The sequence below is a fragment of the Punctularia strigosozonata genome, assembly GCF_000264995.1.
Source record: "Punctularia strigosozonata HHB-11173 SS5 unplaced genomic scaffold PUNSTscaffold_4, whole genome shotgun sequence".
In the NCBI taxonomy this organism is placed as follows: domain Eukaryota; kingdom Fungi; phylum Basidiomycota; class Agaricomycetes; order Corticiales; family Punctulariaceae; genus Punctularia; species Punctularia strigosozonata.
The window spans coordinates 2,013,617-2,034,108 of record NW_006767436.1 but is presented as its reverse complement, the minus strand read 5'-3'; the positions used below and the strand labels follow the sequence as shown (position 1 = coordinate 2,034,108).

At 53.5% G+C, this 20,492-nt stretch overlaps 11 protein-coding genes across 11 annotated transcripts; 8 read left to right on the top strand and 3 right to left on the bottom strand.

The window, feature by feature from the left end:
• Positions 1-65: 65 nt before the first annotated feature.
• On the top strand, positions 66-961 carry PUNSTDRAFT_65229 (Snf7-domain-containing protein; the record flags this gene model as incomplete). Its single annotated transcript, XM_007382366.1, has 5 exons — positions 66-246; positions 307-484; positions 535-652; positions 718-835; positions 891-961. 5 exons carry the CDS (start codon positions 66-68, stop codon positions 959-961), a joined length of 666 nt encoding a protein of 221 aa, XP_007382428.1.
• Positions 962-1,179: 218 nt separating this feature from the next.
• On the bottom strand, positions 1,180-2,809 carry PUNSTDRAFT_142807 (NIF-domain-containing protein). Its single transcript, XM_007382365.1, has 4 exons — positions 1,878-2,809; positions 1,708-1,824; positions 1,541-1,655; positions 1,180-1,488 (listed from the first exon to the last, which is right to left on the bottom strand). Exons 1-4 carry the CDS (start codon positions 2,739-2,741, stop codon positions 1,355-1,357), a joined length of 1,230 nt encoding a protein of 409 aa, XP_007382427.1. The 5' UTR covers positions 2,742-2,809; the 3' UTR covers positions 1,180-1,354.
• Positions 2,810-4,448: 1,639 nt separating this feature from the next.
• PUNSTDRAFT_142806 (carbon-nitrogen hydrolase) lies at positions 4,449-5,384 on the top strand (the record flags this gene model as incomplete). Its single annotated transcript, XM_007382364.1, has 1 exon — positions 4,449-5,384. The coding sequence occupies one exon, from the start codon at positions 4,449-4,451 to the stop codon at positions 5,382-5,384; it is 936 nt and encodes a 311-aa protein (XP_007382426.1).
• A 342-nt stretch (positions 5,385-5,726) lies between these two features.
• Positions 5,727-6,836, top strand: PUNSTDRAFT_142805 (uncharacterized protein; the record flags this gene model as incomplete). The annotated part of the gene is made up of 4 exons (XM_007382363.1): positions 5,727-5,992; positions 6,044-6,383; positions 6,439-6,658; positions 6,730-6,836. The coding sequence occupies 4 exons, from the start codon at positions 5,727-5,729 to the stop codon at positions 6,825-6,827; spliced, it is 924 nt and encodes a 307-aa protein (XP_007382425.1). The 3' UTR covers positions 6,828-6,836.
• Positions 6,837-8,084: 1,248 nt separating this feature from the next.
• PUNSTDRAFT_51486 (uncharacterized protein) lies at positions 8,085-9,238 on the bottom strand. Its single transcript, XM_007382362.1, has 5 exons — positions 9,151-9,238; positions 8,945-9,084; positions 8,707-8,888; positions 8,525-8,625; positions 8,085-8,471 (listed from the first exon to the last, which is right to left on the bottom strand). The coding sequence occupies exons 1-5, from the start codon at positions 9,206-9,208 to the stop codon at positions 8,380-8,382; spliced, it is 573 nt and encodes a 190-aa protein (XP_007382424.1). The 5' UTR covers positions 9,209-9,238; the 3' UTR covers positions 8,085-8,379.
• Positions 9,239-9,459: 221 nt separating this feature from the next.
• Positions 9,460-10,069, top strand: PUNSTDRAFT_51484 (uncharacterized protein). Its single transcript, XM_007382361.1, has one exon. The coding sequence runs from the start codon at positions 9,645-9,647 to the stop codon at positions 10,047-10,049; it is 405 nt and encodes a 134-aa protein (XP_007382423.1). The 5' UTR covers positions 9,460-9,644; the 3' UTR covers positions 10,050-10,069.
• Positions 10,070-10,490: 421 nt separating this feature from the next.
• Positions 10,491-11,841, bottom strand: PUNSTDRAFT_85331 (Mis12-domain-containing protein; the record flags this gene model as incomplete). Its single annotated transcript, XM_007382360.1, has 3 exons — positions 10,491-10,818; positions 10,885-11,342; positions 11,404-11,841. 2 exons carry the CDS (start codon positions 11,839-11,841, stop codon positions 10,890-10,892), a joined length of 891 nt encoding a protein of 296 aa, XP_007382422.1. The 3' UTR covers positions 10,491-10,818; positions 10,885-10,889.
• Positions 11,842-12,047: 206 nt separating this feature from the next.
• Positions 12,048-12,570, top strand: PUNSTDRAFT_112701 (uncharacterized protein; the record flags this gene model as incomplete). Its single annotated transcript, XM_007382359.1, has 3 exons — positions 12,048-12,214; positions 12,269-12,355; positions 12,420-12,570. 3 exons carry the CDS (start codon positions 12,048-12,050, stop codon positions 12,568-12,570), a joined length of 405 nt encoding a protein of 134 aa, XP_007382421.1.
• Positions 12,571-13,076: 506 nt separating this feature from the next.
• On the top strand, positions 13,077-16,500 carry PUNSTDRAFT_100777 (MFS general substrate transporter). The gene is made up of 15 exons (XM_007382358.1): positions 13,077-13,344; positions 13,404-13,511; positions 13,570-13,596; positions 13,650-13,708; positions 13,759-13,771; positions 13,824-13,859; positions 13,927-14,037; positions 14,088-14,543; positions 14,603-14,719; positions 14,771-14,980; positions 15,031-15,595; positions 15,646-15,703; positions 15,756-15,887; positions 15,947-16,028; positions 16,090-16,500. The coding sequence occupies exons 1-11, from the start codon at positions 13,133-13,135 to the stop codon at positions 15,143-15,145; spliced, it is 1,464 nt and encodes a 487-aa protein (XP_007382420.1). The 5' UTR covers positions 13,077-13,132; the 3' UTR covers positions 15,146-15,595; positions 15,646-15,703; positions 15,756-15,887; positions 15,947-16,028; positions 16,090-16,500.
• A 207-nt stretch (positions 16,501-16,707) lies between these two features.
• On the top strand, positions 16,708-17,418 carry PUNSTDRAFT_119749 (uncharacterized protein). Its single transcript, XM_007382357.1, has 2 exons — positions 16,708-17,028; positions 17,086-17,418. Exons 1-2 carry the CDS (start codon positions 16,714-16,716, stop codon positions 17,203-17,205), a joined length of 435 nt encoding a protein of 144 aa, XP_007382419.1. The 5' UTR covers positions 16,708-16,713; the 3' UTR covers positions 17,206-17,418.
• A 37-nt stretch (positions 17,419-17,455) lies between these two features.
• Positions 17,456-20,293, top strand: PUNSTDRAFT_132968 (RNI-like protein; the record flags this gene model as incomplete). Its single annotated transcript, XM_007382356.1, has 3 exons — positions 17,456-18,752; positions 18,804-19,090; positions 19,148-20,293. 3 exons carry the CDS (start codon positions 17,456-17,458, stop codon positions 20,291-20,293), a joined length of 2,730 nt encoding a protein of 909 aa, XP_007382418.1.
• Positions 20,294-20,492: the final 199 nt, after the last annotated feature.

Sequence of the window (20,492 nt, the reverse complement as noted above, 5' to 3'; positions counted from 1 at the left end):
TCCGTACTTAGCTCTTGGTATCGCGTCGTATATCTCTCTCAATCGGCCCACGGCCTTGTGGACAAATGATGGCCAGCTTTATGAGCTACTTTGGCGGTCGCCGGGATCCTAAGCAATCCGCTCGAGATGCGATAGTAACTCTGCGGCAGCAACTTCAGATGCTTGAGAAGAAGGAGGAGTACTTGCAGAAGAAGATAAATGAGGAGGTTGCGAAAGCGAAGGCAAACGCAACAACCAACAAGACGGGTGCGTGGTACATGTGCCTTAGTATCATCATGCTATTCATTGGTACAATATGACCCTCAGCCGCGACGAACGCCTTGCGGAGGAAGAAGGTCCACGAGCAGGAGATGGATAGGTTGCAAGGTACACGCATGCAACTGGAGATGCAGGTTAATACGCTAGAATCTGCGAACATGAACGCGGAAACTATGGCTGCACTCAAGAAGGGTGCCGACGCCCTGAAGCATATTCATGGCAACATGTCCGCGGACCTCTTACCTGAATCTGACCTAGAGCTTACCCCACACTCAGGACTCTCGACAAGGTTGACGCGACTATGTCATCTATCCAGGAGCAAACCCAGGTTGCGAATGAGATTTCGGAGGCAATTTCTAACCCGATGTATGGCGCTGGCGATCAGATCGACGAGGTGTGTCGGTCATTGTATATCCTCATATCAATCTTCAACTCATGACGTTGTGCCACTCTTTGCAGGATGAACTCAAGGCAGAGCTCGCGGAATTGGAGCAGGAAGAGCTTAACGACAGGCTTATGGGTGCAGACCACGTTCCAATACACGCACCAGCGGGCCCCAGTAAAGTCCAGAGTTCGTGTTGCTTTATACTACGGCTTGCGATAACTTCTGACATGCGCTATCTTAGCTCCAGCTGCCCGGGTTGCCGAAGAGGATGACGAAGAGGCTCAACTCAAGGCACTACAGGCCGAGCTTGCTATGTAACAGGCCGCCCTGTCGTTGTGCGACATCCATAATACCTTTCCCTGTTATACTAGGCTGTACTGTGAACCACCCTCCTCCGATGTTTATTATTGCTCTCCTAATTCACATGTTTGTAATATGTCGTCCAATTCATTCGATTCATTCGTATGGTGGAACATCTCAAGACTTATATTCGTCCCAGATCAGCACGACATGTGATAAGGCACTCCTGTGGCGGTGTAATTATACATGGATGGAGAGCAGTTGATTATTGGGATCGCTGAATGATTTCTGCCACGTTATTGCGAGTATTAAGTTATGCGAATGGTACGGAGGAGCCAGAGGAAGAGGAAAAGACGGTGAGCCCAGAATTGTCCATCGGCCCGGTGGAGATGAATCCATGCGATGCGAGTGTTATGAGAATCCACGAATACCTAATACTCTCCGAACATCGCCCGTGAAGCGCAACGAGTCCAAGACAGGGAGTAGATCGAGGAGGGCTTCGTCTGATGGGTCATGCGTCCAGCCTTCTATGGGAATGCCGTTGGCTGCATCACAACAATAAGACCAATGTATCACAGGTAAACAGAAAGTACCCGCCTTCGTTCAGAGTGTAGCATACCGGTGAGTTGTCTATCAGGCAAACTCGTGATAGATCTTGTTCTACTAAAGTCAGATCCTTCATATAAGAACCATTAGGATGTTGCGTGCATGACTATACAGCACCGTGAGCATCATGTATTCAAATTGGGAATGCGCCTGCTAACCTCCCGGAAGAACCGCCGCTCCAATATGCCGCGCCCAGCATCCAGCCAGTCGATGACGGGATCCGCGTATTCCTGCATTGAGGCCGTGAATATTACGAGGGTGTACCATGTCGAAACCTGAGCAAATATCGTCAGAGCCATGCATGGACGACTCCCGCGAGGTGCGGTACCTTTCTAAGGAAGTAGTCTACAAAAGGTCGCTTGTGGACGTGATACACGGTCCTTCGGCCTCCTAACATGACCTCGACAATATGACTAGTGCCTTTCCCCTTCTTCCCGAAGCCAAACCATCCCAAAATGCCGGATCTGCTGACGAGGCTCTGATTCAGAGGCTTGGACGTCGAATGGATGAGTGTTTCGTCAAGGTCCAGCACCAAGGTCTTCGGTAAGTGGAACGGGGTTTTGCGCGCACTGCCAGCTACTGGGGCTTCTGTCGCAGTGAGGACATGCTTCTCATCTAATAGCGCCGCAGGGTCCGAGTGTAACCGTGGCAGATGTGGTGGGATGGCCGGTGCGGGTTGGACAGATACGACCGGTGTGGTAGGTGTCGGAGTGAACATCAGCTCATCCTTGGGTTCGATTTCGCTATCCTTCCCATCCGCTTCCGGCCCTTCTTCTGCTGCCCGGTCCACCCTTCGTCCCGAACGCGCTCCTGTCAAGGAATGCCAGAATCCGCGCACTGCGTTGCACAGGGTCACAAAGACCCGGACGAAAAACATCCTTCGGAGGACGTTTTCATTTGCGGTTGTCTTGACTTTGATGAGCGGCGATGCCTGGACTGACTTCGGCATTGACGGAGGAAAGACTGCGCCGGGCGACGAGTGGGACCGCTTGGGCGAGTTCGGCGGAACATCTCTGGGTGCAACAGGAGGTGGCTGAATGGAGAAAGGTTTAGTCCAGGTCTTCACCCGCTTGATGCTGTGCACGTCTCCGTCGAGGATCGCAGTGGTACGGGCGAGGACGGGGATGGATGGCGGAGCCCGAGGAGAAGCTAGGTGGTCGAACTGGCGAGACAGGTAAGAGAGCGAGTTCATGGCTCGCCCCGCGATCCGCCGTGGGCAGGAGCAGGACCGTCGTCGCGGCCTGAGATGAAGACCGGTTGTGCTGGGGAAGGGGGCTGTCGATGGGGTAAGTAACAGTGATTAGCGAATGGGTCGATTCACGCGTGGGCGATTGGAAACGCACGCGCTTGACCTCAGCCCTTGACTGACCGTGCTTGCGTTCTGGCTCTTTGCCTACTAGTAGCTTTTGCAATCGATATCGACGCTGCATAACACTTTCAATCGGATACCTTCAGTCGCTGTGATTGTCTCATCGACCGCCGGGCCAGCCTTTGACCTCGGAACTGGTCATGACCTGCCAAGATCAATAGCCCAATTTCCTCCAAGCTGAACTTCATTTCATATGTGCGCTGTTTGATGGCGCATGTCCCGTACAAGTATCTCGGTCCACGACACGTACACGATGCTCCGAATGGCGGACGCACGTCGCTCTCATGATGTAGAACGGCCGCTTGGTAATTCATCATTGCCTTCTCTTTTTTTTCCAACGACCAAGCGTCGTAAATGTTTCCCGTACCCCGCACGTCATATATATTCCCCGCAATTCACCTGCAACCAGACTCCAGAGGGATACTGATCCGTGAAACAGCTGTCTTCATCACCTATATGTTCTACAATCGGCACCTTTAACGCCTCTCTCAGAGGGCGCTTGGCCCGCCATTTGGTCATATCCCTGTGCTAAGATGTCTTCAGCTACAAAATACTACATAGTAACGGTTCAGCTGCGTTCTCAAGTTGAATGCTTCCAAGATACTTCAGTACAATCCCTGTAGGCCCGACTACTAGCAGACCCGGCCCGTATCTGGCACGTGCGAGAGCAGCCAAACCATTGATTTGATTAGTTGTTGGCCAACTATTACTAAGTGGAAGGGCGTCGGTCCGCCGACCCCATCCTCGATTAAGTAGTTAGTGATCGTTACTTCTGAGCAAACCTCGAAAGAAATCCAGAACGGTGGATCGCGAGAATATATCGAGGCTGCTGTGACGAAACAGATGATATTAAATGCACGATCCGTACTCTGAAGACAAGTATTGCCAACTGGAAGGGGTAAGGTTCGCCAATCCTCGCACTTCTGTATTCAACTTCAAAGAAACCTGGGAACGGTGGATCCAGGCGCGAAATATCAAGGCTGCTGTGACGAAACAGCCAAGCATTCACAGCCAAAGTATTTCATTACAAACTACATTTGTACAATTTTCTTTATGATGATTTATACTTCATCCTCAGATTGCTGTCCACACGTGGTTTGCACAGCAATAAAAGTGTGGTAATATATTTTAATATAGTAAATGACCTTCCATACGTAGACATAATGTACTTCTCTATTTCAAGTAAAGATCCAATTTTGATGGGGACTTTAACAATTGATATCAATTTTCATAAAGAAAAATGTACAAACGTGGTTTGTAATGAAATACTCTGGCTGTGATTGAACACTTTTAAACTCACGTGCGGATCCTGCCAAGAATGCCAACGATCCTTGCCTTTGTTCAGTTACTTACAGTGCTCGAGAACTGCTCCCGCATTCCTCTAGAAGCTCTATCGAGAAGACGACCGTTCGTATCTCCATCACTCACCTTGTGAGCCGTCATCCCATTTCCGGCTCATGAGCTGCCACCAAATCCTATGCCTGCTTCCCCTTTCAGCTAGTTGTCCGCAACTTGTTGCCCTATATATTAATGCCGGACTCTACTCCAAAAGATTCTGGCGGCGTGACCTCGAAGAGCGCCTGTGCGGCACCACAGCATCGCTTGAAATGTGGTGTAGTGCAATTCGCCCCGGATAAATCTCAAGGGGCAACCGCCGCAAATCTGGAACGGATGCTGGGGTACATACAACGCGGTCAAGAGCTCGGCGTTCAGTTGCTGGTGTTTCCGGAGCTCGGAACCTGTGGTTACGATGTTGATGAATCCGCTGTCGTGGCAGCGACAGAGTCTTCTAGCCTTGTTGTGGAGACGATTTCATCAGCTGCGAAGGACGCTGGCATGCGTATTGTGGTATCCTATCCGTCCACTTCGTTTTTAACAGGAAAACGCCATATCACGGCGTCCTCCTTCAGCCCGACCGGGGATCTCGAGATCACGTACCACAAGACACATCCATGGGCAGCTTCCACGTTCGAGAACGTTCATTTCACCCTCGGACAGCACTTCTGTGATTCTGTGCCGGTCGAAAACGCCCTTGACGCCTTTGTTAATGTTCTGATATGCTGGGACATCGAGTTTCCCGAGCCCGCCCGTGTCCTTCGGCTGAAGACGCCTGGAGAGCATCACTATAGCCCGCTTCTCATCTGCGTTCCGACTGCGAACGCAGACGCCTCCATACACGAATACACGCTGCGCACCCGTGCAGTCGAGAACCACTGCTTCATACTGTACGCAAACAACGCAACGGATGCGTTTTCCGGGGGAAGCTGTGTCGTCGGGCCTGATGGTCAGGTGCTCACTATCGCGGACGGCACAGCTGAAGAAATGGTGATTGCGGAGGTGGATTTGAGCCGAGAGCGATACCAAGCAAAGATCAAGGTGAATCCCATGTTGGAGTGGAGGAGGCCAGAGCTGTACGGGGCGTTGTGCGAGACCGAGAAATGGGATAAACCCACGTCCGCGGACTAGCAAGATGGACAGATGAATGTGAACAACATTAGGGAACGCCGAGATCAATTCAAGCCGATGATCATTAGAGTTCTGCTGGTTTATTTGTAGGCTTGGGATCCAACCCAATGACGTTGATGGTGGCGAGAGAATAGTAACTAGAACTTACAGCTGAATACTACCGTGACGCGTAAGACGCGTCGTCCACGTGATACGTTTTCTCCTGTTTACCGCGTTTGCGGCCCCCTGATCTGACCTCACGATGCTTGACGGCCACTACTTCTGCTCAATCGCGTGACATACACTCTCCTGACAAAAGGACAATCGACATACCCACTCGCGAACCGTCAGCTCACATACCGGATGGCTGCCGAGTTCATCAATTTCCGTGATGCGGCCGACATACCCCTAACTTTGGTAGAGCATATCAAGGACGCGGTGGATAACCTTCCGCGGCTCAGCCCATCGGAAATTGACTTGGCGGATTCATGTCCGATATGCCTGGTTGCGTTCGATTCCATTGTAGAAGACGCTGGTGAAGCATCACTCTTCGCTCACCACTCAAGCGAACCTGCCGTCACGAGCGTAACGAAAGTCGAAGGTTGTGGGCATTTATTCTGCACACGAGAGTATGACATCGCATTGTCGTGCATCTTTGATCTTGCTCAAATGCATCTTAGCCTCAAAGAATGGATCAATGGACTTCACGGAACGTGTCCCTCATGCAGACATCCTTTCCTCGAGATTCACGTCCCAGATGACGAATCATCGGATGGAGGAGAGTACATACCAGGAGAACCGGACGCTGAAGACGATGACATGGAACTAGATGTGACGGAGGCAGAGGACGAAACGGATGAAGACGGGTTCGATGTCGATCTTATCGACGAACCTGAGATTTATTCGGACGTCGAAAACCGAGGATCATACGAAGACGCGAGTGGGTACCCGCGCTCGCACCCCAACTATGACGACAATTTCGAGTCAAACAACTCGCCTATCGGCCTTCACGTAGGAGTGGTTCGTATGTTTGACCTGACCCCAATGTATCATCGCTAAATACGAGACACTCCAGAGGAATCGAGATGTCCCCGAGATCATCACGACCGACTACGGTGTCACCGGCATTGCATCGCATACAAGATACGAGGGACCGAGTTTTGCCTACGACTACGACGAGAGTGACGCGGACTATTCCCCGAGCTCCATGGATGATGGCAGTACCAGTGATGAGCTCACTGACGATGACGCCGGATCCGACACTGAGCTGTCAAGTATTGAGGAGTTCGTTGCAGGTCAGTCATTCAGTTATCGTCCGAGTTCGTCTAGATGGCCAGCTATGCTTACAAGACTTTCTTGCTGACAGATCCGTGCACAGAACGATGTCCCAATCCCGAGGTGGGATGCGACAGCATACGGTCCAACCACCCAAGCCTCCTTATACCGCCCGCGGATGAGTGTTAGACGTGATGTGCACACATACGCAGTGAGACATCTACATTCACGAATATTTATGTTGATTTACACCATATATCATATATCATATCGAGCGTGGCCATGCTGGTCGTCTCTGGAGCGTATCAAGTCTCGCCTGGAGATTGACAAATGATGTCCTATTCGGGCGCTCCGGGCGATGTGTTGTCTGTTCAATGCCTCCGGATAAGGAGCTACAAATCTGTCGCAATTTATGGAGACCCAGATGAATCTGGACGTGATCTCAATTTCCGCCCCTTGAAGTTACAACCTTCTTCGTCCTCGAACTAGGCAGGCTAGCCATAGCCGATCTGGGTTCGAGCCTTCATACACCTTCTTTGACGGGCCCAACTTCGATTGTGTTAAGGAGCCGCCGCTTCGGGTCTAGGGCCATCTGGTCTGTATGTACGGCAAGGTATCGGGATGTCCGCGCTTGGATTACCCTTACACCGCTGCGCTCAATTCCTCTTACACTAGCAAGTTCCCGGCGAAGTACCGATCCTAGCATCTGTGTTAGAAAGCTCGCAGCCCTGGTTGCTTCTTTACCCCCGTCGTACATTTGCGCGCGTTTTGGCTCGCACGCGCTGTGAGGCGACCGCGTTAGGATGGGCGCCAGGCGTGCCCTTGGAAACTGGTGCCGTTCATCAGTTCCTAATACTGCACACACCGTTGAACTATTTCGCCGACGTCGTTCCGCTGTATGGGTGGCATATATACACACGACGCTCTCGATCGCCGGAGAGTGCATATACACCTCTCGTGGGTCACGCCACAGCCGACGGCCGCGGCTAGAAAATCTGCGATAAGCAGGGAAGACGCGGTGGATTGGACCACTGGAGGCAAACCGCTCCGGACGAAGAGATCCCCGAAGTAAGATAAGCTAGCGTGAGCTCGAAGGAAGACAGTTCGTGCGTACCCGCGCGCTGCGAGAGTTGTCCTGGAGAAGTTGATCCCCGCCCAGGGTGGCACTGCTCTCCGGAGACGTTCTGCTCAGACGCAGAGCTGACCTGATGGGTCTTGTCCGGTCGTGGAGTTGTTTCTGATCACCGCCCATGCTCACAGACGGCGTATGCCGTGGGCAGCCTGTGGGACAGCGGTATTGAGCGCTCTGCACCAAACGAGCTACGGACTCACTGTAATGCATTTATTTGCGTGGACAGGTGAAACCATAAATGATCGTTCCGTTTCCGCACTTATATTCTTTGCCACTGCATATAATCATAGTTCTGATTCATTTCGGCAATAGGCAACGGTCAGGAGATGTATTGCCACTGGTTTCATTAGAAACCCCCAGGGAAGTGCTTACTACGGAAGGTAGCCTCTAGGCCCAACAACAGACGGGGCTAATAAGGATTACAAACAATACAAACTAAGAACTGGGCGGAATAATGTTCTAGGGCAAAGTGAAAAATGAGCCTGGAGGCAAGTGTATGAGGTGACAACGCAAGCCACTTGTCGATGGAAGACCCGAAGCACAACGAAGAGGTCGCATCGTCCCAGTGAGGCCCGATTGCAGCCGCAGACAGCATGGCGGATGCGCGAATCACATAATAACACAGGGGGTCTTTGGCGGTTCCGCTTTGCTGGAGGGTGAGTGCTTCTCGATTTCCTGTAGACATAGCTGGAAAACCTTGCCTATGGCGACGATCAGGACGCGGACATTGTGCCAGAGCGTTCTAGACACTCACCAACGTTGACGTTGTTCTTCGCGCTGGTTTCGACGAACGCCGCGTGGTTCGCGTCCGCAATCTTCTTCGCCCCGTCCGCGTCAACCTGTCTGCTCGGTATACTATGAGGCAGTGTCCATTGGAAAGTGATAAGGAGGAGCGTCACTATGCAGTGACGCACAGAGCGCTCGTGCGTTACTTACCTAGTAAGGTCGGTCTTGGACCCGACGATGACACACGGGATCTCCTTTTGGCCGCAGAAGTCGATGATCTTGTCGTAGATGATCTGGATCATGTTCAACGAGCTGCGGTTGGTGACCGAGTAGACCAGGACGAATCCGTGGATGCCTATCGCGTGCTTGGAGTTCAATATCGAGTACTCGTCCTGGGAGAAGCGTCAGCGGGGGGAGAGTTCGGTTCATCGGTTGCTATGACGCTGACCTGGCCAGCGGTGTCGATGATGTCGCACTCGTACTCGACGCCATTATAGTTGACGGTCTTGGTATAGGTGCTTTCGATGGTAGGGTAATACGAGTCGACGAATTGGTTGTCGACGAACTGGACGACAAGGGATGATTTCCCTGCACGCGACCAGGGTGAGCTTCGACGGGTCGCCACATGACGAAGAAGCGAGGGGGGGTGCTCACCGACTGAACGGGACCCAAGGACAGCGATTTTGCGTTTCTTCAGTAGCTCGCCGGGCATGATTAAACGGGGAATAACGAAGGGGAAAGGCGGTGTGTTATAAGGGTTGGAGGTTAGGGATTATAATGGGGAAAGAGGCCGGCGCGCGGCGGCTATGAGCCAAAACGTGCACGTGGGGACCCCGAAGCCTCAGGGGTCGCAGTTAAACCGGACGATTCGCCGAGAAAACGACAGACGAGCGCGGGAACGTGCCTCTGTCTGGTCCGGCTTGGCTTGTGTAAGTATGTGCGTCCGCGCTGTCGAGCCGCCCACAGGCCACCGCGGTCGCACCACACGAGCAATCTGGGGTCCCCAACGCCCGCCACGGGAGATGCCTTCCGTTCTTACGTCTCGCGTTGCGGACCGCGACGAGCACGACGGCACTCGTGATATCGCAGACGTACTCGTCCGTCTTCAACGCCCTCACATCATCCGCGATTGGAACCGATAACCTCCCATGACCACCGTCCCTTCCTCCGACGCGGGGGGGTCGAGACCTGTTCCTGCACCCATACGTCCCGACCCTCGAGAAAGGAAACCGCACTTAGGCGCGATCGCAGACGGATCGGGGCTGCTTCGCCAGGGTTGGTGCTCGACCGGGAGCATCGTGCCCTGCCCGCAGTCCGTCGGTCTCACGCAACAAGACCGCGTTCTCTTCCTCGAGTACTATGTTCAGTCACCAGTCTCTAGGCTTACCCGCAGATCAGTGCTGCTGAAACCCGCTGTACCTAATACGCTGATCTGCCCGCCCAAGAGCTCAACCCTACTCGGCCGGACCACCCCAAAGCAGACACGTTCGAGCTCATCTATTGACTTCCTACGCGTTCTGTATGTCCGCGGATCCACACTTCGCGGGCGTTAGTGCGCCTGCATCTGAATGATAGTACGTATACCGAATCGCCCCCCCAGACATGTGCAAGAAACAGTAGTCGCAAATAAATGGGTGGGAACATGCAGAGCCTGATGCCTGGCTCAACCAACCAAAGGCCAAAATCACTCATCTTCTACGAAGTTGTGGTGTCGGCCCTCGGGTTCCAGACGACCGTCAATCTGATTGGGGGGGGGGGGGGCAAACGGCCGACAAACTTCGTACACCCGGTGATCGTAGATTGACCGCACCTGCTATTATTATTATTAGGGAACCGAACTATGTGTCTTGATACTCCGCTCCGATTTACGACCACACGTCCGCGATAAACCGTGTCCAACCAGGCTGTCGACCATCCAATCACGGTTAAGGGGATCTTCGTTTGAGAAAGTTGTATGGTGCACATTCACGAAATACCCTCGACGCGTAAGTAGTATCATGATGCGCTATAAGCCAGCAGCTCCCATCGCGAGGCGACGGCGGTGGTTTGGGGTCCTTGTCATTTATTTTACCGGTCATATTAGCGCGAGTAGAACTCGGAATGCAGAGCAACGGGCTGTAGGTCGCCACCCGACGGGTATGCATGAGCCGGGAATGCAGCTGTACCGGACATACGACCCTTCGTGGATCGAGCCCATCGCCGGGCGGAACACGTACTCGTAAAGGGTACAAGTACAGTATGTACACTGTGAAGCCGCACTGCGGGCGGTGCACCGTGGTTGCAGGGGCACAATCACCACAAGCCGAGCATCGAGGCGGCTTGCTGGAACAAATCAAGCAATAACGTCGTGCGTCAACAACGAAGCAATGCCGAGCAATGAAGACTCACCGCCGTCATTGCGCTTCGGCATCCATTTCCATACTTTCGTCGTCAACACTTCCGGTGCCGCCAGGTCCGCTAACTGCGGCTCTGAGGTGTTCCGTTGAGCCAACGCCCTTCGACCGCTCGACCATTCCGATAACGCCGGATTTGTCGCCCACGCGCGTCCGGGACTTGGCTAACAGCTGAGAAACCGCCCATTGCTCGTATCCGGGTTTCCCGACCTCCCATTGCCGCTTGCCTGCGCCTTGAGGTAGCGAAGGCGACGTAGATGGGAGCTCCTCGACAGGTGGGAGCTCGCTAACCGAAGAACGTAGTTGCATGACCAGCTCCGGAAGCATGGAGAGATTCGATAGCGCCTCCGGCGTACGGAGGAATGAAAGGGTTTGCCGTTGCGCCTGGGCGCGGCGCAGCTGGAGCCGGGACTTGCGGGCCGCGCGAACATATAGGCGCCGAAGCGCGCGCATCTGGTGGAGGAGTGTTGTCAGCGGACTGCGTCAAGCATTGTCGAAAGGTCACCAGACGAACATTGTTCATTCTGCGCCTCAGATCTTCTAGTTCGGCCAGCAGTTCTAGTTCTCGTTCGGGAGGCGTCTCCAGATCTAGCCCTCGTTGATGCGGAACAACCACCGGGAGGTGGGACGGAACGGCGAGAATATTGCGCAGTGACCAAGCCTCGAGGAAATCGAAGGCTTGGTCAACATGCGACTCAAGCAGGGTTTGGAACGATACTAGACCTTGCTCAATATCTTCGTCCGCATCTTTATCGTCGTCTTTGTCTGTCTTTGAGCGGGACTGAGCCCAGCGAGCCAGGTAGCTCTCCATCGCCTCTACTGTATGGTTCGCGGCTTCCTGTGCGACACCGAAGAGGTCATCCAGGAAAAATTGCGGCACGAAACCAAGCAGTTCAACCAGAAGTAGCGCTTCAGCACCGGATGCAGGTGCAATCGTTGTTGACGCGCTCATTGACTCAGTACCTGAGCGATCTGGCAGTAGCAGTTGAGAGCGGAACCTGGAGATTGTCAACGGTGTTCAACGCGTACTCAACGCGCGTCCTGCAATTGAGGCGCGGTACGGTCACGTGGCCACATGTTCACTTTGCCCTCCCGCGTTTCCAGTTGCGCCCCTGTCAGCTTCTCCCGACCACCACACTGCAAACTCGTTTGGAAACTATGTCCGCGTCATCTACCCCCAACGACTCGCCCGTGCCTATGCACCAGCCCAACAAGGCGGCCCACGTCGCAGTTCCTCAAGCACCGCTTGGCAACGCCACCAACGGACTTCAAGTCCCTGGTATGGGTGCCAAGGCCCTCCTCGCGAAGAAGATGGCCAAAAACGGGTACAGCTCTCTTTTGCCTCACTACATTTGACACTTCACCCACTTTTCACTTAGCAATCCCACATACGTCTCGCCGACAGACAACATGCTCACCCCCTGCACTCAAAAGATCAGCGCAGCGAAGAAGAAGCATTTCATGAAGTGCGTCCAGCTGATCTTCAGAGAATGCTCTATGGAATTGAACTCATGTATGCGTGCTATGCAGGGGTTCGAAACCCGTAAACCTCTTCACACCTCAGTCGCCTGCGACTCAAGAAGACGCCGCGAATGACGATGAGGGTACGGACTTGTGCCCGGTCTCGAACGAGAACAAACCGACATCGATGCCCGTGGACGACGACGAGAACCCGTTCTGAGGGTCGTATCGGACCTACTCGTTCCTGTCGTCGTCATTGCTCCGCACTGGTTGCGCTTGCCCTACACGTTATGTAAAACCACACGAATTTGTAAGAGAGTAGTAGAGTCTGGGGGTGTAAGATTCCGTGTTGGTGACGTCTTTTCGCACATATACCCATTGTTATCGATACGCAGCCGTTGTCCTTCCGCTATCTACATCTCATATGCCAATCCACGTTGTTTCCGTATCGTTAGACTTCACAGCGCTGCCGAGAGCGATCCTGAAGGCGTTTACACAGCCATCCGCGATGCCGGTCCGGCCCGTCCTGGTGTGTATGTATACCTATCAGTGTCAGTGGTCCTACAGCCTCGGCGAGCTTCTCCCGGTCCGAACTCCGGTGCCGTCTATCACCTGAAGGAAAGTTCTTCCACGGATTCAACGATGAACCGTGGTCCGACGCCCGCCCCGTGGGGCGCATGCAAACAGGCGGGTGTGGTCGGGGTTTATCAGCTTGGGGGGTCTTAAATTGGCCACGTCCACCTCTTCTCTCAAGGTCGTCAGCGTCCTACCAGCTCCTCCCGATGGCCTCCTACGACGGTCCCAAAGCCACGGCCGATGCACTTGAAAACGCTCGGCAAGAGTCTGAGCGCGTTGATCTTAACGACGATGCGGAGTTCGGTGGGACAGAGGAGCGCAAGAAGTTGGAGAAGAAGCTCTTGCGCAAACTCGACTTGCGCATGTCTATCCTGATTGTGATCTACATACTCAACTACATCGACCGCAACAACGCCTCGTGAGTGTGATATCTCACGTTCCTTGGGCGGGTAGATCTTGACGCAGTTGAAACGACAGTGCGGCGAGGTTACGAGGCTTTGAGTCCGACCTGCATCTGAAAGGGCAAGAATTCAACACGATTTTATCTATCCTCTACGTTGGGTATATTCTCATGCAAATCCCTTCGTAAGCGGAGAAATGTTGCTTCTTCGGATCTCCGGATGATAACGCATCATTCACACAGGAACATGTTTTTGAACTACATCGGCCGGTGAGTGTCAATCGCGTGATGGATTGCCAATCAGCGGACCGATGATCTTTTAGACCCTCGATTTACTTACCGGCGTGTATGATTGTTTGGGGCACCATTTCAATCCTTACCGGTATGTTTGGTACGATGTCCTGGCTGGTAAAGTGCTCACAGAGGAATCAGGTGTCACACACGAGTGAGTGCTGATTTGTTATCAGAGTTTTTTCACCCTCGAACTGTGGACATAGCTTTGTAGGAGCGTTGTTGACCCGTTTCTTCCTCGGGTGAGTCGGTTTCTCGTCTTCGTTATATTTTCGTAATATTTGATGGTCACGGCTGACCTGCGCGTAGCTTCGTGGAAGCGGCATTCTTCCCTGGATCTTTATTCCTGCTTTCTAAGTGGTACAAGCGCAGCGAGCTTGGCCAACGCACTGCACTCCTTTCTTGCGGCAGCTTGATCTCGTAAGTGACGAGCTATTCACCGCGCATAAATCTTACATGCTTCCACCCAGGAATGCATTTGGTTCGCTCATCGCTTCCGGTATATTGGATGGAATGGAAGGAAAGCTCGGGCACTCAGCATGGCGATGGCTCTTCTACATCGAAGGCGCTCTGACTGTCTTCGCTGCTATCGTCGCGATGTTTGTCCTTCCGGACTTTCCTGCCACCTCGAGGTTCTTGAGCCCGCAAGAACGTACCTTGGCAGAGAAACGCATGGCAGAAGATGTCGGAGTGGGCGATGAAGATGAGACTGAACAAGAGGGCCATGCCCATGGTCTCGTCCTGGCGCTCACCGACTGGAAAGTCTGGCTTTTGGCTCTCGCCCTTACCAGCATGGTTGTAGGCTTGAGCTTCAACGCCTTCTTCCCTACGCTGAGCGCGACCATGGGCTTCAACCGTACGGAAACCTTGCTTCTTTGCGCACCTCCTTGGATTTTTGCCACCATCGTTGCATTTGCTGTCACGAGGTTTGTCTCCGCCTTAGCGAGGCCTCGACGCTGCGCTAACCGTGGATCCATCACTGCAGGCACTCTGACCATTCGGGCGAGCGTTTCTATCACATCACTGGTCCGCTCGTCATTGGCGTCATTGGCTTTATAATCGCCGTGTCTACGATGAATACAGCTGCGCGATATGTATCCTTGTGAAGCCGTACATTTCATCTGAGGATAGAACGGTGCTGACTTCTCTTCAGGTTCTTGATGGCTCAGTCTTATGCTGGTTTCATCACCTTCTTGGCTTGGGTCAGCAACTCGGTTCCCCGCCCCCCGTCTAAGCGAGCTGTTGCTCTCGCATTTATTAATGCATTCTCTCAACTTGGAAACATCGCTGGTTCTTATGTTTGGCCGACGGGCTGGGGCCCCTCGTATACGAATTCGTATGCGATCACAATTTCCTCGTTTGGGTTTGTCAAACGTACTTGCCATGTCAAACCATTTCTGATCGTTCGCACAGATTCTGCATTATACTCTGCTTCGTCTTCAGAATGCACCTGCAGACTTTGAACAAGAAGCTGGAAGAGAGGGAGAACGAAACGGGAAAGGCCAAGGGCTTCCGCTACATGCTTTGAGCTGTCGCCGTATTACGTAGAATTTGTCTCGCTCGTGTAACGTGTTTGTAATGTGTTCATGATGCAACGTCGAGCATGTCGACCACCACGGGTTGAAAACAACCCCCACCAAATGGGTCGCCACGCTCAGCCCTTGGTCCCATCGGCCAGTTGGCGGCGTTGACGAACACCGTCTGTTCGGGATTAACGTGGCCGCCCGGGGTCCACTGTCTTATCTGAGCCCCGTGAGTTTCGTGTATATGACCAAATACATGAAGCCGAGGTCGGAGGCTGCCTTGATTGAGGCGCTCTGCAAGCGCTTCGCACCCAACATGTTGTCGGGTGATCGTTTTGTCCATTACCTCAAAAGGTGGACCATGGGTGAGTCTCGTAAGGTGTGAGTCAGCCGCGTACCTTTCGGCGACTATAACACTCACAAGATATCCGTGTTCGGAATTTGGCCAACTATCCCTAGTAAAAATCTTAACTTAGGCCTATCCGGGTTTCAAGCGCAGACGTACTCTCGGCTTCCGATCCACGTTCATAGTTGAAAGCCCACCATCCAAACTCTGGTTGCCACTTCGGGATCATAGTCTGAGTACATGTGGCCTGCGGATGATGAAAGACAAACCGGAGAGCCCCATACAGTCCAGGTCCGACCGTCATTGCGAACCTTGAACTCGTGTCTGGAATCTTCGAGGTATACAATGCCAGCTTCTAGAGCCTTAGGACCTGTCAATTTCTCTATGATTTGGCTGTAGTCCTACAACGTGCACTGCGATGAGATACGACATTCAGTAGAGTGGAATACAGTTCCTTAACTTGCTTTTGACGATGCCAACGGCCGAAGTTCTCGTCATACCACCCGCGGTGCAGGGTAAGGTCATGGTTTCCGCAGATAATGCTGACGAATGTCCGAGTGTATGAGCATAAAATGCGAAAGGTCGGATACTCGAACAACCGACATCTTATGTTTGTGGGGAAGGCTGTAAAGCCATTCCATCGTGCGTCTGAAGTCGTCTACGGTTCCCGAGTTCGTCAAGTCCCCGCTATGCAGTAGTACGTCACCATCGGGTACTGGAAATGTCCGACAGTGCGTATCGCTGATGCACACGAATCGCGTCCACGATTCGGGGCAGACCGGCAGTGTACCTGGGTGATCATATTGGAGATGCACGACGGCAGTCAGGGATTCAAGCGTAGGAGGATCAAAAGGAATTTCGTCGAGGTCCGAGTTGGCAGCGTCCGAGTCTGAGGGCGTATGCCAGGACCGAGCACGAGGGGTTGAGGCAGAAGGCATATTCGCTATGTTGGAAGTACGGGGTGAGCGTCTGCCAAAGACGATGCGTCGGGCTCTCAGCAGAACGGTGGTGAGGACGGGGATCCGTTCCGTAGGCATAGATTATCCAGGGAAAGTTCCTTGGTCACAGCGAATGCCCAATGGTCGTCAGGGTCAAAAATATAAGTGAAGGTAAAGATCCGAGACCCTGTCCCTTCTATAGATGTGCCCTCACGAGTGGAGGGTGTGACTTGTATAAATCAAGACTGCTATAACAAGTTCTTGGACCGGCCGATCTTTGCCTGCAACTATGACTACCATACAAGAAAGTCGACAATCTACTCTATCCGAAAGCGCTCTTGATGACCCGAAAAGCCTGTCGGGGGTAGAATACTTTGCGGCTAGGCGCGCAATGTGGCTCACCCCCTCAGCGGGCCCTAGGAATCCCGCTACGCCGCGGTCATTAACGCCAGAGGCGCGGCAACGATTACACGCCTTGGCAGACCAGATACTTGCGGGCGATGATGAAGACGAGCGGTTGTGGAAGTCCAGCGGACTTATGACTGTCTGGAGGGGAATTGTGGAGGGCAGCAGGCTGAAACAAACCATACCATTAGGACTTCTGGTGCGCTCTGTCCATAGGGTATTGGCGTGATAGCAGTTCTTGAAACCGCTGTTGTAGGTGAAGATCCTGAGGGCGGGATGGATCCGAGATGGCACATGGCCGCGGCATCTCCAGCCCACGCAGTCGGATGATGACCTGGTTACGACCAAATCGTCTTCTGCGAAAGCTGGTTGTTGACATAAAAGGCTACAAAGCAACGCAGTCCACAGCGTATACCAGTGACCGTGTATAGGGCGTTGTGTTAGCATGGGGCGGAATCGTGGCGACCATATGGATCGAGGGTTATCTTGTGTGCAGTATGTTGTCGAATAGGCGCAAGTGGTTCCGTGCTGGAACATGCGAGCACCGCATGTTCTCAGGCCTGCAGTTTAATCATCACCTCGTTCTTCTCCACGAACAACGACCACCGTGCTCGGTACTGCCCGTGATGTACGAGCAACCGTCGTCGCCCGCTCAGTCGGCGACCTCGCTGTCCGACAACGAAGACGAGTACCTCAACAAATCCTCGTTCTTTCCCACCGAACCAGTGGCCGTCGGTCCCGCACGCTGGACCACCCGGCGCATTCACGCCTATTCCCCTGGCGCTGTCCAACCTACCGCTTCTCCAATAGCGAAACTCCCTACGGAAATCCTCATCCATGTCCTCAGACATCTCCACTTCACCCGCGACCTCTACAACTGCATGCTTGTGTCCCGCAGCTGGTGCGAGTGTTCGGTCGAGCTGCTCTGGCACAAACCCAATTTCACATCCACTTCCACGCTCGTGAAGATGATGCGCGTCATCGGGAGCGAGGATCCAGCCTTCACATATTCTCGATTTATCCGAAGACTCAACTTCCTCTACCTGGGCCCCGAATTGACCGATGCCCTGTTTTCTCGTGTGGCACAATGCGTGCGGCTGGAGAGGCTCACTCTTGTCAATTGCAAATCCATCTCCGACGAGATGCTTGCCCGCGTTCTGCCCTGGTTCCCAAATCTGGTTGCGATCGACCTCACCGGCGTATCGGAGACCAACGACAAAGCGATCACCGCACTTGCCTCATCGAGCAAGCGGCTCCAAGGCATCAACCTCGGTGGCTGCAAGAGAGTCACAGACAAGGGGATTCAGGCGCTCGCTGGAAATTGCGCCCTGCTGCGGCGGGTCAAGCTTAGTGGCGTTGAACGCATCACTGATGCCGCCGTCACTGCCCTCGCGATTTCATGCCCGTTACTCCTCGAGATTGACCTGAACAACTGCAAGCGCGTTTCGGACCAGTCAATTCGGAATGTGTGGACGCAGTCATATCATATGAGGGAGATGCGGCTCTCTCATGTTGAGGAGCTGACCGGCAACGGATTCCCGGCTTCCCCCCGCATCCTTGCTACTGCAGTAGCACCAAATGCACAGGCGCCCAACCCCTTCCCCTCATCCTCAGCGAAGATACTCGATGAAGTCCCACCCCTGATCATGACTCGTCGTTTCGAGCACCTTCGCATGCTGGATTTGACGTCGTGTTCGCAACTCACCGACGATGCAGTCGATGGCATTATCTGCAGCGCACCGAAAATCCGAAACCTCGTCCTCGCCCGATGTTCTCAGCTTACAGACAGCGCCGTCGAGAGCATTGCAAAGCTCGGAAAGCATCTGCATTACCTACATCTAGGTCATTGTTCGAACATTACGGACTCGTCGGTCAAGAATCTCGCGCGCTCGTGCACACGACTTCGGTACATTGATTTTGCTAGTGAGTAATTGCCGTATCGCCCTAAACGGACCCTCATCCTAGTCTATATAGATTGCACCCTACTCACGGATATGTCCGTGTTCGAACTGTCCGCTTTACCCAAACTACGGCGCATAGGTCTTGTTCGCATAAGCAACCTGACAGACGAGGCAATCTATTCGCTTGCCGATCGCCATGCCACACTGGAACGTATTCATCTGTCCTATTGCAACCGAATCACTGTCATGTCTATCCATTTCCTCCTGCAAAAGCTTCCCAAGCTCACGCACTTGAGTCTCACGGGCATTCCGGCATTTAGAAGGGCCGAACTCCAGAAATTCTGTCGATCACCGCCTGCGGTACGTGCACTGGCTTCGCCGGCAAAAGAGTAACCTCTAAACGAAGTCATGCTACAGGAATTCAACTCGAGTCAACGTGCAGCGTTCTGTGTCTATTCTGGGAAAGGGGTCTCTGATTTGCGCGACTTCCTAATCGAGCTGTTCAACAATATCACGGACGAGTTGCAAGGAACGGACGACACTGACTACGACGATCAAGAGGAATACGACGAAGACTACCCCCCTGCAGACACTGAAGGCGACTTCGAAGGCGACGAGGATGATGCCATGGACATAACTCCCGATATGGCTTTTCCTCCTCGTGGAGCACGTCCGAGCGTGCCTGCAGCTCAGTACGCGCAGGCCACTCGAGGACACGCTATGACACGAGCACAGCGACACTTACCAGCAACGAGGACACAAGCACCGGTTCATATGCCTATCGGTATGCCCGAACCGGGCATAATTCCCACTGCAGGCCCGTCTCCGTATCATATGGATGCCGCTCTCGCCGACGTTAGGGCTATACCTGCTATGTCGGCGCTTTTGCCTTCCGCAGGAGTGTTCCGGAGACCTAACCACCGCGGGTTCGGCACCCAACCCATTGTTGAACCAGGATCACCTCCCCCTCGTACTCCAAGTGATGTAGCGTCCACCCGGAGCACGAACTCGAACGGCGCAACTTTCTTTCGAACTTACCAGGACCATGGGCTTCCCTCCCCTAGCGCACGCAATGGGGTGATCACCCCCGATCTCGTATTTGCCGAAATCGGACATGGCAGGGGTACCGGCCATCCGCCTTCTTTTGCGGCTTCCCGTGGTTACACCATGGGTATGGCAGCCATTGATGGCCTGGCCGCGGGGTCCTCACAAGTTCCTCCTCCGTTGGCGTCACCGACAGACGCCGTTTACGGCGCTGCCATGTCATCAAATCCCCTCTATCGTTCCCAAGGGCACGAGCAGTCTGTCAGAGACGACGACGCGAGCAACTCGCGAAGTGACTGGGCGCATGTTCACCGAGAGGCCGCGTCGCCAACATCATCGGCGAGCGCCAGAGAACTGCACGAATCGGTGCAGGCGGCGCTGAGCGGGGTAAACCGAACCAGCGGGGACCGGGGCAGACACGTCGCACGGGGTTTGCGGAACGCGACACATTTCCTGTTCGGGAGGGGCCCAAGCGCTGGTGCGCCGCCTGGAGAGGGAACTGGTACGCACGACAGATGATTCAGGCATCTACGCAATCCATCGGAAATCGCGGATCTTGGAGCACCTGCTGGATTGGTACGGATGGATGGGCTTATACTCTGGGGCGCTTTTGCTTTCGGGAAAGGACGACCAATTATAATGACGATTCGTAGACATCTCGGAAAGACATCTATGTAACTAACGCACAGCAACTATAATCCATTCTGCGCGACATGCG

Bases quoted from the DNA above. Each gene is read 5' to 3' on its own strand.
- PUNSTDRAFT_142807 (XM_007382365.1), bottom strand. From the start codon at position 2,741: ATGAACTCGCTCTCTTACCTGTCTCGCCAGTTCGACCACCTAGCTTCT. The intron at 1,825-1,877 runs GTACCGCACCTC...ATATTTGCTCAG, and splicing joins TAGACTACTTCCTTAGAAAG to GTTTCGACATGGTACACCCT. The intron at 1,656-1,707 runs GTTAGCAGGCGC...GGTGCTGTATAG, and splicing joins AGCGGCGGTTCTTCCGGGAG to TCATGCACGCAACATCCTAA.
- PUNSTDRAFT_51486 (XM_007382362.1), bottom strand. From the start codon at position 9,208: ATGCCCGGCGAGCTACTGAAGAAACGCAAAATCGCTGTCCTTGGGTCC. The intron at 9,085-9,150 runs GTGAGCACCCCC...GGTCGCGTGCAG, and splicing joins CCTTGGGTCCCGTTCAGTCG to GGAAATCATCCCTTGTCGTC. The intron at 8,626-8,706 runs GTAAGTAACGCA...ACTGCCTCATAG, and splicing joins TCCAAGACCGACCTTACTAG to TATACCGAGCAGACAGGTTG.
- PUNSTDRAFT_51484 (XM_007382361.1), top strand. From the start codon at position 9,645: ATGACCACCGTCCCTTCCTCCGACGCGGGGGGGTCGAGACCTGTTCCT.
- PUNSTDRAFT_100777 (XM_007382358.1), top strand. From the start codon at position 13,133: ATGGCCTCCTACGACGGTCCCAAAGCCACGGCCGATGCACTTGAAAAC. The intron at 13,860-13,926 runs GTGAGTCGGTTT...ACCTGCGCGTAG, and splicing joins TTGACCCGTTTCTTCCTCGG to CTTCGTGGAAGCGGCATTCT. The intron at 14,038-14,087 runs GTAAGTGACGAG...GCTTCCACCCAG, and splicing joins TCTTGCGGCAGCTTGATCTC to GAATGCATTTGGTTCGCTCA.
- PUNSTDRAFT_119749 (XM_007382357.1), top strand. From the start codon at position 16,714: ATGACTACCATACAAGAAAGTCGACAATCTACTCTATCCGAAAGCGCT. The intron at 17,029-17,085 runs GTGCGCTCTGTC...CCGCTGTTGTAG, and splicing joins CCATACCATTAGGACTTCTG to GTGAAGATCCTGAGGGCGGG.